The 14,652-nt window shown below is 43.1% G+C and overlaps 1 protein-coding gene across 6 annotated transcripts in view; it reads right to left on the bottom strand.

Annotated features, from left to right (window-relative positions):
• Window positions 1–330: 330 nt before the first annotated feature.
• The window catches only part of MYT1 (myelin transcription factor 1), a 124,124-nt gene continuing 109,802 nt past the window's right edge, over window positions 331–14,652 (bottom strand). For all 6 annotated transcript variants that reach the window (XM_019510091.1, XM_019510093.1, XM_019510097.1 and 3 more), the window contains 5 exons: window positions 9,105–9,326; window positions 8,425–8,516; window positions 6,211–6,314; window positions 5,099–5,242; window positions 331–3,307 (listed from right to left, as the gene is read on the bottom strand). In XM_019510091.1, the coding sequence (XP_019365636.1) occupies window positions 3,167–3,307; window positions 5,099–5,242; window positions 6,211–6,314; window positions 8,425–8,516; window positions 9,105–9,326 (703 nt within the window). In that variant the 3' untranslated portion in view covers window positions 331–3,166. The remainder of the gene's footprint in view (window positions 3,308–5,098; window positions 5,243–6,210; window positions 6,315–8,424; window positions 8,517–9,104; window positions 9,327–14,652) is intronic.

Raw genomic sequence — 14,652 nt, 5'->3', positions numbered from 1 at the left:
AACCATTAACCCTATAGAAGTGACACAGTTGCAATAAGCAGCACTCTTAATAAGCATTACACTAAGGCAATACTTGATTTCAACAGGGAGTCGGGAATCTTACATGCTTGATTACGGTCTGAATCTTCTGGTACCTAAATACCTTTGAAAATCTGAGCCTAATGCCTCTAGCTGGGAGTCAGAACAGACTCCTGCATTCGGTGGACTGGATGCAGAGGGCATACATCATGCACGCTGAATTGGGGGTTTATCCATACGTTGGAAGAAAGCAATAGGAAAATGTCAGGGATACTAGCCGTATCTTTAAGAAAGACCATGGGAACTAAAATCACAAACAGAACTGGGTTTTTATTATGAAAGAATCCTGCAGATACATAAAGGAAGTCCTCTCTGCAGAATACATTTCCTGAGGAAAGTAGATCACAGTATTCATTTGTCACAGAATAACATGTAGCCTGCTATAACTTTCAATGTGACTCTTTATTATTTAAATATGAACAGTATTCCTTCACATAAACAAGTACTCAGTCATCACATAATCGACACACAAACGACAAAATAAATATACAACAAGAGCACAGTTCATTTTGACTTAAATATTAAATAAATAATAAATACAGAATTTTCATTTACTGTTATCAGTGCCTGAAACAATGAGTGAAAAAAAGGAAAAGAAGAAAAGAACAAAAAATGTCTCTTTCCCCCATTTGTCCCCCCTCTCAAAAAAACAAACAAAAAATTATCAAAATGCCTCAGTTATAAAATATCTTTAAAAAAATTCCCATCGTTAAAAGAATAAATAACAAAATATATAAAAAATAACTCGGTTGCATCAAAATTACAAGTAGGAGTTGTAGATAAGGGTTTTTTCCTCCTCTTTTTTTTTTTTTTTTTTGTTTTGGAATATCATCTTTATGGTCAAAAGGTGTTGCTTTTTTATTTTTTGCTGCTTTTTTATATATTTTTTCCCCATGGTGCGGTGTCCAGTTTAAAATAAGTATAAAATTAATAAATAAAAAAGTTAAATAAATAGCAAAAGAGTTAACATAAGGTGTTGTGGATATAAATTACATACATCTTGCCAAAATTAAATAATTTACAGGATAATTAAACTAACTACTTTTTTTTTCCCCCTTTTCTCTTCCAGGAAGTGCAATTTCTCTACTTTTAAATACTAACTGAATTGCAGTCACAATCAATTTGGATTCTATTTACATGTTAAGAACATTGTGTTTTTAACACATCAAATTAATCTTTTTCCTCTTTTTTTTTTTAAAAAAAAAATTTGCACTTGGAATGGGTTCTAAAAATAAGTGAACTCATAGGGTCTGATCCTGCAAACACTTAAGTCTGTAAATACATTTCCTCACATGAACTTCCCTTTTGACTTGAAAGGGGCTACTCTATAGCAGTAAAACTGCTCATGTCCTTCAAAGCTTTATCCAACGTCCACTGGAATCAATGGACATCTTTCCATTGACTTCTCTGGACTTTGGATCGTACCTTTAACATTTGCAGGACTGGGCTCGTCATAAGACCATATTCTTCGCTTTAATCTTGGTCGGCAAAATCCCCTCCAACCTCCCTACCTCAGTGGAAATGATATCGAAAGTAGGGGGGTTGTGCGTCCAACACTCAAATTCTAAGGGGCTTTCACCTCTCTCACCTCCAGAAGTGTTATCACCAGGCTGATATAAAGGTCCGAATGAGAGTCAATGCTTGAATGAGCTGAGCTAAAGATCTGTATGGTGCTGGGATAGATTGTGGTCATCCTTGTAGTACCTCTTTCTTCCTCCTCACCTTTTCAAAACTACCTTAATTGCCATGCCCTACCATGTTGGCCACTGGGAGGGAAGAGGTGCTAGAGATCAGTTTTTGCAAAGACATTCATGGCGTTGTAATTCTTTTAAGTGCACAGTGGGCCTTCATGTACCAAACTGCTTAAATAAGACTTCTTTGGAAGGATACCCAATACCCAAACACTTTGTGTGTATGTGTGTGTGTGTCTGTGTGTGTGTGTGTGTGTGTGTGTGTGTGTGGAATGACACATTGCAGGAAAGAAAAAAATGCAGAAAAAGGCAAAATCAAACCAAAAGGAAAACCCATTGCCACGTAGACATCTGTAAGAAATCAGCCACGGCTCACGGTAGATAAGCACTTTGCTGGCCATCAATTAATATCGTTTCTTGTTGGTTCACGTTATGATCTTTCCACTGGCAGCACTGCACCACTGCAAGGATGACCACAATAACGAAAAGAAACAGAACTGTCAGCAAATAGACTTCCAAAAACTCATAGATACTGGACCATGACACATTTAGAATTCTTCTGTATGAAATATCTGGTATTGGTCTATTCATAATACCTATTCTCATATTTAAGACAGACAAAGGAATACTGTAGTTGCAAACTCCAAAAGCTTCCCTGAGAACCTTTTTTTTTTTTCAATGCGCTTTCCACTGGAGATCCAGAACTGCTCTTCAGATTTCTTTCAGAAAATAAAAATAAGCTACTTTATAATACTTAAGAGTTCCCACACCCAGTGCGTGTCTGAATACCATGGGGTGGGAGGCCCAGCAGAGGTTCAGATTTACAGGTAGCCGGCAGCTCCAGCTTCGCGTGAATAATAACATATAACATAATTTGTGTGCACGTAGGTGATCTGGACATACGACCACCAACAGCAGGAGGGTTTAAGCCAGTCGTACTCTAGCCTTGAATCAGACAAGCCCTGTTCCTCTAACCGGTTTAATGCTCAGATTAACTCTGCAACAGCGCCTTCTTCCTCACCAGCAACACCTGGCAACTCAGGAAAGGGCTTGTTCTTCGCAGGCTACCATGCCCCGCAGCCAATTGTCTTTGATCCTCACCTACCCCATGGAACGGGGAGAAAAATCCCGTTCTTCTGCAAGAAGGTCCAAGTAAACGATAACATTTTGAGTTCAGTTCAGTTCTGCTTCTTGTAAATGGCCTCTTGGTTCAATTTTGGTCCTTTTTTTTTTCATTCATCAAACAAGTTGCACAACTTGCTAAACCTGAATACTCGGAGTGAAAGTTCCATCTTCGTACAGTCTCTTTGCATGTGGGTGCGTGCGTGCGTGTGTGTCTGTGTGTGTGTATGCATGTGTACGCGTGTGTGTAGGTGTGTGTATTTTGTCCCACGGCATTAAACCTGGATGCCCTTGACAGCCTGTTTAATGCTTTCTAGCAGGTCCTTGTTCTCAGGGTTCTGGTAGCACTCCTGATTGGTATACATGTCAGTAAGGGTATTAACGTATGCGTCAAAGTTCTGTTCGCTGATTGGCTCCTGGATCCGACAAAAACAAAACAAAACAAAACAAATGCTGTTGTTAATAACGGGAGATGGGAGGGAAAAAAGCCTGATATTTGTGGGGCGTGCTGAGGCTGGGAACAGATGTCGCGTTTGTCGCTCGGTAAGTTGAGCCTGTGTTTGTTGCAGAATAGAAATAAAGCAGGATTGGCATGCACACACATGACCCTTCTCACCAGGGTTTAGCGAGTTACCACTTTTCTGCCATTGAGTCAGTGACACAGTCCTGGGATAACTGCACAGCTGTACTTTGCAATATCCTGGGATAAACCGTTACCACTGCTTAGCTGGGAAACTTTTTTAGGATTTATCCTGGGACAGCGGACACCAATGTCTGCACGATTGAACTCTGTCCTGGGATAAAACTATTTATCTAGGGATAAAGGCAATGCCTGGTAGTGCCTTGAGATGTGTATCTGGTAGTATTCAGCACGATGTGGAGCTGGATAACATCAGGCAAGATCACAGCCTCGTCGTACATACAGGATAGGTGTACACCTCATCCCCAGTGGGTCTAAAACCCCACATCTCCCGCCCATCTAGAGATGCAACAGCTGATGGTGGATAATTAAGAGTGCTCAAATTAAAACCAGGCATAAGCCTTTGCAGGCCTTGCACAAACAAGACAAACAGTAGTTGGATGGAGAGAGACACAGAGAGGCCAAGTGACTGCCTGGAGATTACACAGTGGATGGGGGGCCGAATCAGGACCCCGGTCTCCCAAGTCCCAGTCTCACGCTCTGTCATCCCTTTGATGCAGATGTTGAGTGTGGAAGGTAACCCTCTTAACCCCCTCGATAAAGAGAGCAGGTGAAATAGGGAGGGAAAAGAACTGGAATATGACACGTGTGCAATTCTGCCGGACGTTATTTGAATTGGAGCTGGCTGAAGCCTTTAAAAAAACATATATATTTGCCGAATGGTTTGTTTGAAGTCCCCTCTCCTGTCACAAATCTCATACCCTGTCAGGTACTCAGGAGAGCTCAGCAAATGCTGCCAAAAATACTCATCAAAGACATTGTTTGAAGAGCAATTAGTATTATTCAGCCAGCTCAAATTTAAATACAAACCTGGGTGAAATCTGGAAAGTCCATGGTATCCGCAAGTGGACAGCTTTTGTCTCTGCTCCCAACACACGACACACATGCATGCATGGACACACACACATGAACACACCCCTGGTTTAAACAATAGTAATTAAGTTTCTGGGAGTAGAGAGATGGTAATTAAAAGCCCCTTCCGGTTTTCCTATTTTAATGTAGTCTTTTCATTTTGCAGTAATACTATGGCAACATGCTGTGTGCTGTTAGACCTTGTTAAATTAAACAAAATACATGCTCTTTAAGCATGCTATTCTGTGGCTGCCAGCTATTCAAAACTGAATTGAAGCTACCTGCCTTATAATAGGAGCCGTATGATCTCCCTGACGTTGAAATCTAATCCCTCCTGATCTCCACTTGTGCTATCGTAGTCTAAAAGGCACTGTGTGGCCTTGATAAAGTTCCTATTTTCTGATTTAACTACTGGATGTAATGAGACAGAACAATAGATGCAAGGGGAGATCAGCGGAAAATGACAACAAAAGGGAAATACAATATACGCTTCAGAGATATAATAACGGTCCTGATGTTATAAAAGACAGATGTGTGTAGAGAGAGAAGGTGATCACTAGGCATTTCTCCTAATTGTGAGCCCCATCAAAAAATGGGTTTTATATTGCTCATCTGATCACAGCGATTGGGATCAAATGCTCGAAAAGCTCCTTACCATGTGTGGAAGGCGAATATTGGCAAGACTTTGGATGAGAGCCTGGCTCAACCCTGAGAGCTCCAAGAACAGGGCTTCGTTTTGTTCCTCGATGATTTTGTTTTCCTCCTCGATGTTCTTGAGGTTCTTCTCCATGGTGGATATCTGCAAGGCAAGATGCATGACTTTGCAATGAACCTTCTCCTTCAACCTCGCTCCCCTTTTTGATGTGCACTACTTTGGACAGAAAATGTCAGCCAGCCCTATTTTTATTGATGAAAGATGGGTTTTCAAATCAATGAATGCTTTCATTGAAAGCATCAGCTGCCCAGAAGAAGGTTTGGCTTTTCCAGCAGAAAACTGAAAAGCTATTTTTAGTCAGTTTTCATCTGAAAAGTTTCGGTTTGTGATGAAAAGTCAACATTTTGATTTAAAAAATGGCAAGTCTTATAAGAAAAACCATTTCCCAGTCAATCCTAAAGTGCTCTCTGAAGTCTTCTGATGGGTATTCTTGACCCCTCAGGGTTACTGATGTAGGAGAACCGTTCCTTCTCTTCCCATGGACCTAAGAGACGTTACTGTGAATTATTTGGGCAAGGTTCTTTGAGTCATGGGCAACTGGTGCTTCCCGAGTCTGGGGGGGTGGCACCAGATCATAAACTGGGGGGGTCCCCAGCAGCCCATCATTGACCAGGGGTCCCCCAGCAGGTGCTCGCCAAGCCCAAAATCACCAGTGGCAAAACCGGAAGTGCACTTCCAGTTTCATGGCTGGTGTTTCCAGGGGGTGCAAATGCACCCATATGCACCCCCTATGCATTGCCAATGCTTTGAGTAAATGTGATATATTTTATTAGACCAACTGAGTAGTTGAGAAAAAGTTCCTAGCAAGCTTTCAGGTGCAGTCACCCTTCTTCAGGCTTTCACATGGCTACAACCAAAAACCCAGTAACGTGTGAATTATTTACACACTCAGGGATCCAGCAGAAGACAATGGAGGGAGATTCTGCCTTTTGCTGAAGTCATGTCACACTGCTTTTTAAATCTGCTCTGAAGGGTCAACTGAGGATTCTCTCCAGTAATTTTTGGCTAACGCCCTACGGCTCAGAGCTTGGTAAAAGTGCATGCACACAAACCTGCGACTGCAGTTTCACCATGGCTGCTTCCATCTCAGAGTTGGACTCGTTCAGTTCACTGATCTCCTTGTTCAACTGCTTAATTTCTTCATCGTTCTCTAGAACTGCAAGAGAGGAGCTGCAGTCAGTCACGGTCTGCTTAGAGTCCTAGGGTGCGTCTACACGTGCGCAATTACTGCGCAGTAACTGCAATGACTGTGCAGTACAGGTGCACGCCTACACATGTGCACCTGGACTGTGCAGTAAGCATGATGACTTACACCAATGTGAGCATAAATTAGATACTCGCATCATGCCGGTATCAAATTTATACCCAATTAGTTATTGCACAGTGTAGATGCCTTACTGTGCAGTAACACTGTGTGTGGACTGATTTGGGACTAACTTTAGTTCCAAATCAGTTCCCACGCAGCATTAATGTGCGTTAATGCCTGCACATGTAGACGCCGGCCTATTCCTGCTTACTGCAAAGTAAATTTAAGCTGGCGTAAATGCACATGTAGACAGGCCCGCAGAAGAGGAAATGGTAATGGCAGTCCAGGCTTTCCTGGTGAGCGCAAGGCACTGGCTTTGGGACCCCTTTCTTGTTTGTGGACTCCTAAGTTCTGATAAGGTTCATGCTCTTCCTCATACCACAACCAGCGTGAGTGCACAGATGGTTTTACAAATTCCATAGTATCGCATGTACAGATCCGCAACCAAAGAATAGGCCACCTCAACTGGAGTCTACCACAAATCCTGCAGAGCTGACTGATGTACCAAGCATGTGCATTGGTGAGAAAATGCATGGGGCAGAAAATGAAGCAATTTCTAAACCAGTGCAGAAATGAGTTGCATCCAAATCCTCCCCCACAAAAAACCAAAACCAGAAGTAGTTTAATATAATAATTGAGCTGAGTTAGATGTTAAAATGAAAAAAAAAACCACCTCACCCCAAAACATACCACCACTCAACTTCCACCTCATAAATATTTTTGGGAATCAGTATGAGAAAAATCTGCAAGGATTTCATGGAAATGTCAGTGAATTCTTGACATGTTCATGAATTTTGACTTTTTAAATCTGAAAACGCTCTGTAGAAGCTCGTTATTTATTATTTGACACTTCTCCCCACCCCACTCCCTACTTTCAATAATCTAATCAGAAAACAGCAAAGATACCACAAGATTGGGACAACCAGCTGCATAACAAGAGAATGAATGGTCAGACCGGACAGTTGGCTAGCAGCTGATAGGTGGTAATTATTTGTTGAAGCTCTCTGCTTGCCACTTCTGTTGAGTGTAGAGTCTCAAAACTAAGGATTGGTGTGTTTAAAAACAAAGAGGGATTTAATTCATAACAAATATCATTCACCATATATGCCCCTGGTCAGGTACTGAAGAGTCAAATTTGTAGCAAACCCAAGAACCCTTCTAATCTGTGAAGAAAATAACTCAAATGAGGCTTTGCAAGTTATTTTTAAATGATATTTTAGGACAATGATCTCTGTAATTTTGACATGGATATGAAAACAACCCCCGCTCCCCAAATTGGGGTAAATCTCCCCTTTTAATCAGATAAAAACATGGGTGGAAAGAGAAATAATAGCAGGGGTGAATTTACATATATTGATGAGCGCCTGCTAACGATGGGACAGTTAATGAAAATAAGAGCTCAACATGATGCATATGCATAGCTCAGTACAGCTCTAAATCAGGCAGATATGCAAAGATATGAACAGCGTGTGGCAGGGATTATTTGCAAGAGAAGTAGGGTTACTACCAGAGCAAAACAAAAGTTACACGTTGATAGGAAAGTTGTATAATTATTGGAGACAGGAAAATGCTAGTTAGTCCATAACAGATATACCAAATGTTCCTGTTATTTGCTAAATAAATTGTATGTCAAATTATGCATCAAATAAGGTTCTGTCAGCCTTGTCTTTACAGGTAGTTTACCTGAGATCAACAGCATTACTTGTATGAGAAAGTACTACTCAAGTTAAGAACAAGTGCTAGAAGTGGCACCCAAAGGATTGATGCCTGGTCGAATGCTATTATTTTACTTCATTTAACTGGTAACAAGAACATTTGACAAAAGAACTGGTATTGAGACTCACTGTGTTAATCATATGGTAATAATAATAATAATAATACAGCATGGATTGAATGCATAAACAATATTCAGTTTATCAATACATCTGTGAGAGAAGATGACCACAGACAAGACCCTTACCATCGCTGGTCTTGAATTTAGTGTTGAGAATTTCATCCCCTGAGAGTTTTCCTTTCTTCCCAGCAAAAGTAGCTCTTGGACACCCTGACAAACTAAAAGGCAAGTAAAAATGGGTTTCACAAATGCTCTGTAATCTATAGTTGTTTATGGACCCACCAAGAGTTCACACCATTTAGGAGAGTTGCACTATAATAGCGTCTAAAAGCATTCTCCAGTGCATGTTAAAAGGGGAAGTCGCTTTATGAATAATGCTACTAAAACCCTCATTTGTGACATAAAGAGCTGTTTTCAATGAGCGAAGATTAGGGAATACCAAAGTCTTAATGGAATGGGCATAACAAGACTGCTGGATAACTGTCTAAAAAAGCCATTTCTCAGTATTAAAACTCTGCCCTGACACATTGATTTAACATCACTGAACAGTCTTTTTTCATGACCTGCCCCGAGTTGGATTTCACCATTTCCAAGCAAAAGGGCTGCACATTTTTTTTGGAGAAGATGCGTTTCCAGTTGATGGGCAACTGGCCAAGAACCAAGGCTGTAAGTATGAATTTTTGGCCTCTTGGTTCCTGGAAAGTCTGAACACTTTTAGCCCACCTGCTCCATGCAGGATGGGAAGGAAAGAAAACACCAAGGCAACACGACAACACAGATTTCCCTGCCATGCACCTGGTTATTACCTTCTGTGAGTGAGGAAGCTTCCATTGGCATGGCCCGAGCCATCACAGCCCGGGGTTGGACAAGTCGGCCCCTCATTCTTCAGTGATTTCCAGGAGAACGACAAACCATTGAGAGATCCTTCCTTCTGCCTGCGGGCTGCGAGCGGGCATCCCGATGCACTGCGGTGCGAAGCATATTTGCCGCTGATGTGTCCCAGCCCGACACAACCTGGAACTGGACACCTGATTGCAGGGAAGCGCAGAGAGTTAGCAGATGGTTTTCTCAGTGGGGGCAGATGACAGGACAAGGAGCAATGGGCTCAAGTTGCAGAAGGGGAAGCTGAGGTTAGATATTAGGAAAAATGTTCTCACTAGGAGGTTAGCAAAACATTGGAGCAGGTGACCCAGAGAGTTTGTGGACTCTCCATCCTTGGAGGTGTCTAAGACCCAACTAGGCAAAGCCTTGGCTGGGATGATGTAGTTGGGGCTGGTCCTGCTTTGAGCAGGGGGTTGGACTCGATGTGACCTCCCAAGGTCCCTTCCCACCCTCATTGTCTATGACTCTATAAGATGAGAATCGGAGGATTTCCAGGGTGCAAAGCTCTTTGCCAGGAGATCAGGGGTGGGAAAAACCAAGAGAGGGTTGGCAGGGGGCACGCCAAAGCCAGGATTTCTCATCTGAATTGGGTCTTTTAGCTCATAAGAGCTCTATGCTCATGGCTCCAACCCCATTGATCCCAGCTGAGGATCTGCCCCAGAGCAAATACCAATACAACCACTCAGGATGTTTTAAAGGGGCATTGTGGGGTGTCCTTACACCTCACAGCCCAGGTCTGAGACTCCCAAAGCAATTCACATCCCTCAGAGCTTCTGTTTCAGGCTCTCTGCAGACCCAGGCAGATTCACCTACATCAGTTCCCTTCAGTCAAGTCTTCTAAACGTTTCTCCACAACCCCGAGGTCTAGACACTGACTTATTCTTTTTTAAGCGAAAGATGAGGTTTTCCCCTAAATATCTGACTCCAGAAGGTGGACCTTTAGGCAGAGGCGGCAATTGTCTTGGTCTTCCTCTACCATGCTTAATCCTTTTCTGAGTCCAGGCTTCAACACTGTTGTGCTTTATGGTCTTCCCACTGCATCCCCTGTAACGCAGAGCCTGCCCGCGAGTTGCACCGCCCCAGCACGTAACACCATAGTGCCACCGAGATGCTGGTGAGCAGAGCCCTGCTCCAGGGATCAGCCACAACTTGTGGAGTCACCTGCTTACATTTCACTCCTTTTTTTTCCAAGGGGCAAAGAGTAACAGGGATGAGACCTAGCCAAGGCATAAATAAGGGAGGGTTTCCACCCAGCGGGAATGTCGGATAAGAACTGCAATGGATGGTGGGCAAAGGGGCAGCGGCGATTGTTTAGCATCACAACTGCAGCGGAAACAACCCCAAATGCAAAGGCTTTGGAAACAGCCTGAAAAACTTGCACACCTGAGCTGAGAAAGGGGGGAAAGGGACAGAAAGATGCATCAGACTGGGATAAAAAAAGACTTGTCTGCAATTCATCGGGCTTCTGCTTCTCGTGACCCAGAACTTCAGTTTAAATAAATGTCAGCGTTCGTTTCGATCGGCTGGTCTCGTGTGTTTGTCGAAAGAGAAATGCAAAAGGGCCGGCTTATGAAATATCCCCTTAACGACGGTGGGAAATCTTGTCAATTGCTTTGCAACCACTCCTGTGTGGATGCAACTACGGAAGCCAGGTGAAATTTTCATCCTTGCATTTTGATCCTCATTTTTTTTATTATTTAATAAAACTCCTTGTAGACTTTTAGGTGAGCTGCCCCAAGAGCAGTTAAGCTAGCGTGAAAATGGGAGGAAGTTCTAAGTTTAATTATTCAGATCAGCAACATTTGGTTACTGAGATGGTGAGGAAGAGACAAAACGCGGGGCAAAGAGGGACACAGGAAAAAAGGAGCCTTTTTACTCAAGTGGGGGCATGCTCCCCAAATACATTCACTACCACCTGCAGGCCTCCTCCTTGCTCACCCACGGGTGGGAAGCAGACGACAAAGAGTTACTTGGTATCTTAGCTATCAGTGTTGATGCTGACAGGCAGAAATTCAGGATGAAGAGTTTGATTAACAGATACTGAGAAGCCAATATTATGTGCCAAGACCTTTTTAGGTTAGCAGCTTAGCCCTGACTTGCATTTCTGGGCCTCTGTTGCCACATCCAACTAAATCCCACCTGAGTGCATTCCCATCCCATTGATTATATTATAGTACCAGGGACAAAAGTGTGCAATGTTGGAGAGTGGAAGCCACATTTGTAGATGAGTCTGGCTAGGAGGAGAGTTGTTGGATGGGTAGGAAGAAATGAATGATAAGTGTTGTGCCTCTATGGAGCTTGTAAACGGGCAGATCCCTTTAGAGAACATTAGAAATTTAAGAAAAAAGGAACAGCTGGGAAATTCAAAACTAAAACTAAGGGGAGGGGGAGGGAAAAAGACAAACCAAAAGCTAAACCATGAAGAGATATGGAAATGCACAGCAAAGGGCACATAAATACTCTTGCTCCACTTCTAAAAACAACCAAGAATCAGGTCATGACCTTGCCCTAAGCCATGCCTGCATTCATAACTTGAAAGATGGAGAAGGCATCACACCGGAGTCTTCTGGGGGAAGACCTGGGCAATTGTTTTACCCAGTGACAGCAAACCAGGCCTGGTGGTGGTTGTCACAAAATCCAGAGCACGAATTCCGGGGAAAACACCACTCTGCGCTTGGGATTTACAACTTGGCAAACACAAAACATCACTGTTATTTGCTCTGTATAGCAGGAAGGGGAAAAAAAAGGCTTTTCCTTGGAATCAGTCACCTACCCCAACTTCTTGCATGGGGTCTGACTGCAGGATCGGGGCCTCACTGTCCTATGTCTTTATGTTCAGCAGTAAAGATATATTGCATACGTGCATTTATGCATGCGCTTACACACGCACACACACGAACATACAGCCAAAGGTAATAAAGATGGGTGTTTCTGCAGTGTGATTCCATCGGCCGTCTCTCAGCCCATGTTTGAGGCCAGCGATCGAGCTCGGGAGGTAGGGTTTTTGGAGTGGAATTGCTGACACAACGTGCACTAATTGACGTGTGGATGAGTGCCACCATAAAACAGGAAAAGCTTTCCCTCCCCACCCTCAAGCTCCCTGGCTAATGGCATGCTAAATAAATTCCATCATTCAACAAAAGCTGGTGTATCTATTAAGGTTTCTGCTGTGGTTTGCATTTGTTTAAAGATGCTAGTCAATTATAAATACAGTTAAAAGTTTATTACTTGAGGGAGGATGCCCTGTAAAAAAAAAAAAAAAAAATAAGGTAAGAAATGGCAGAGCTAACCCTTCCACCTCTATATATCTACGTGAAAGAAATGAGGGAATTCAGGCGTTCCCATCCAAACACCCTCTACGCTGTTCCTGAACATCACAATTTGCACCTCACCAATGACATGATTACCCTTATTATTTCTGTTTTGTGTAGAAAGAAGTTGGCAGCGGAGGGGGGCAGCCACACGCCCAGGTTTTTTCCCCCCGCCTCCCCCAAGATCATTTGAAAAATGCTGATCTCTTATTTTAATCAGCTGCAAATGCAGCACAATTCACTTATAATATCCCTGCCAGCAGGATCCTCGCTAAATTCATAACATCATTGCTTTTATATGATCACAAGCAAATTACTAAATCCTCAGGAGTAAAAGGAGGATAAAAAAGAAAGCGAGAGAATGAAACCAACCCCATCATTTAGTATGCAGCCTTTATGTCCCAGCCGTTACATATTTTACACTGTTAATTTAACTTTCATTACACTTTTATTGTAAAAAATAAACCAGAGACTTATTGTGCAAAACAGCTGGCTTGGACTTCCCTCCCCGCCTTTCGCTGAAGGGTTATAATGGCTGATCAATTAGGCAGCGATTCTCTGTTGTTTTCTTTAGACGCCGGGGTTAGGCTGAAGGTTGAGGTGATCTGCTCCATCACATCTGTACTAAATTACTTGAAGGATGAGCAACAAAACAACAGGGACTAAATTACTTTCTCCTCGGTGGCAACGTGAAAAACTCGGACCGGTTCCAAGTGGCTTTTGGTACGCAGATGGAGTAATGGAATTACTGTTAAGCCTCTTTAATGCAAACCTGCTGGGACCTTCACCAGAGCGTACCTTGTTATGGAAGACAAAATGCTAACTTCCCAAGGACTAGGGGAACTCAGCAACAAAGGGATCATTTCATCTCATTGCTGCCTTGCCCTCGAGTCCGCTCAGCTGGGCTTTCTCCAGCCTTAATTGCCGTTCCCACTTGTTAATAATTGAGGGCCTGATATTGCTGCCCATGCAGCGGGGTAGGGCTGAATCGCACCTTGCTTTACACCTGGCACCACTGCCTTGGACCTGCGTGGAGGTCGGGTGCTCCCCTTTCCAACCAGATGATGGACAGCACCTGGGGAAAGCCTCATCTCCCTTCACCTCCTGCAGCACGGCAAGCCTGGGGTAGTACTTTGGTATTGCTCTGAACTAAGTGCAATAGCAACCTGCCTGGAAGAGTGAGGGGTCCGGGGGGCTGAGTTTGGAGGCAGCACCTGGCCCCATGGCTGGAAGGCTAGCCGCATTGGCCACCTTGCTGGGAAGAGGAGCTGTCTTACTCAAAAGATGAGTTTGCTGGAGAAGCATGAAGTCCTATGGTGTTATTTCACAGCAGGCAGGACATAAAACAGTAAAAAAATCAGCACCTGAGCCAAGGGGGAGCAGGAAGGATCCCCGAGCTGCTTTGCGGGGCCTGGCACTAAATCTTTACTCTGCCTCACACCCCTGCACTGAGAGCATCCCACATACAGCCACGAGCCAACTTGAAAGGGCTCGCAATTCTGCACAACACACTTTTCTATTGAAAAAATCAAAGATTGGTCCAGACCGAATCCTTTTGCAAGGACGGGCAGGTTTTCAAAGGAGGAAAGAGTTGAAACAAATCACTGCAGCTTTGTAGCATCTACAGGGCCAGAACTACTACCGTTGCAGCATGTTTTGGAGCCGTTATCAATCACTTCATTTTAACTCTGATGCATCTTAAAATATTCATTTTGGTAATGAGTCTAGGTATGATAATGCCGTTTGTATTGTAATAATATCGATATTGGGAGAAACAAGAATCGTCATATGCAAACTTGAAAAGAAGCATTTTACTTTGTTGAAACGGCATTTTTATCTTAGTGAAGGTAAAAGTGTTGGCCCGGAACAACAAGGTGGTGTTGGATTTGAGAGTCCAGAACTGATATTTTTGGGACTTTTTGTTTTCCGTGAAAGTTTAGCTTTTTTTTTTGGTTCAATTATAGAAGGTTCATCTCCACCTCCAACCCCTTCCCTGCAAACTCTTATTACTTTTTTTTTTTTAAAGGATGTCTGCTGTAGTCTATACAGGTCTTTATATCAGCTTTGGATGCACTGGCTAGAGCTGCCTATAGACACGTTCTGCTTTGCATCCTGTGCAAACTTTCCACAGCCCTCCTTCATTTAAAGGCCCCATGTCTTT

This window comes from Gavialis gangeticus, unplaced genomic scaffold (assembly GCF_001723915.1).
Source record: "Gavialis gangeticus isolate Ggan-Ray unplaced genomic scaffold, GavGan_comp1, whole genome shotgun sequence".
In the NCBI taxonomy this organism is placed as follows: domain Eukaryota; kingdom Metazoa; phylum Chordata; order Crocodylia; family Gavialidae; genus Gavialis; species Gavialis gangeticus.
The sequence above is the reverse complement of the archived record's forward strand: the minus strand, read 5'-3'. Positions and strand labels throughout refer to the sequence as shown.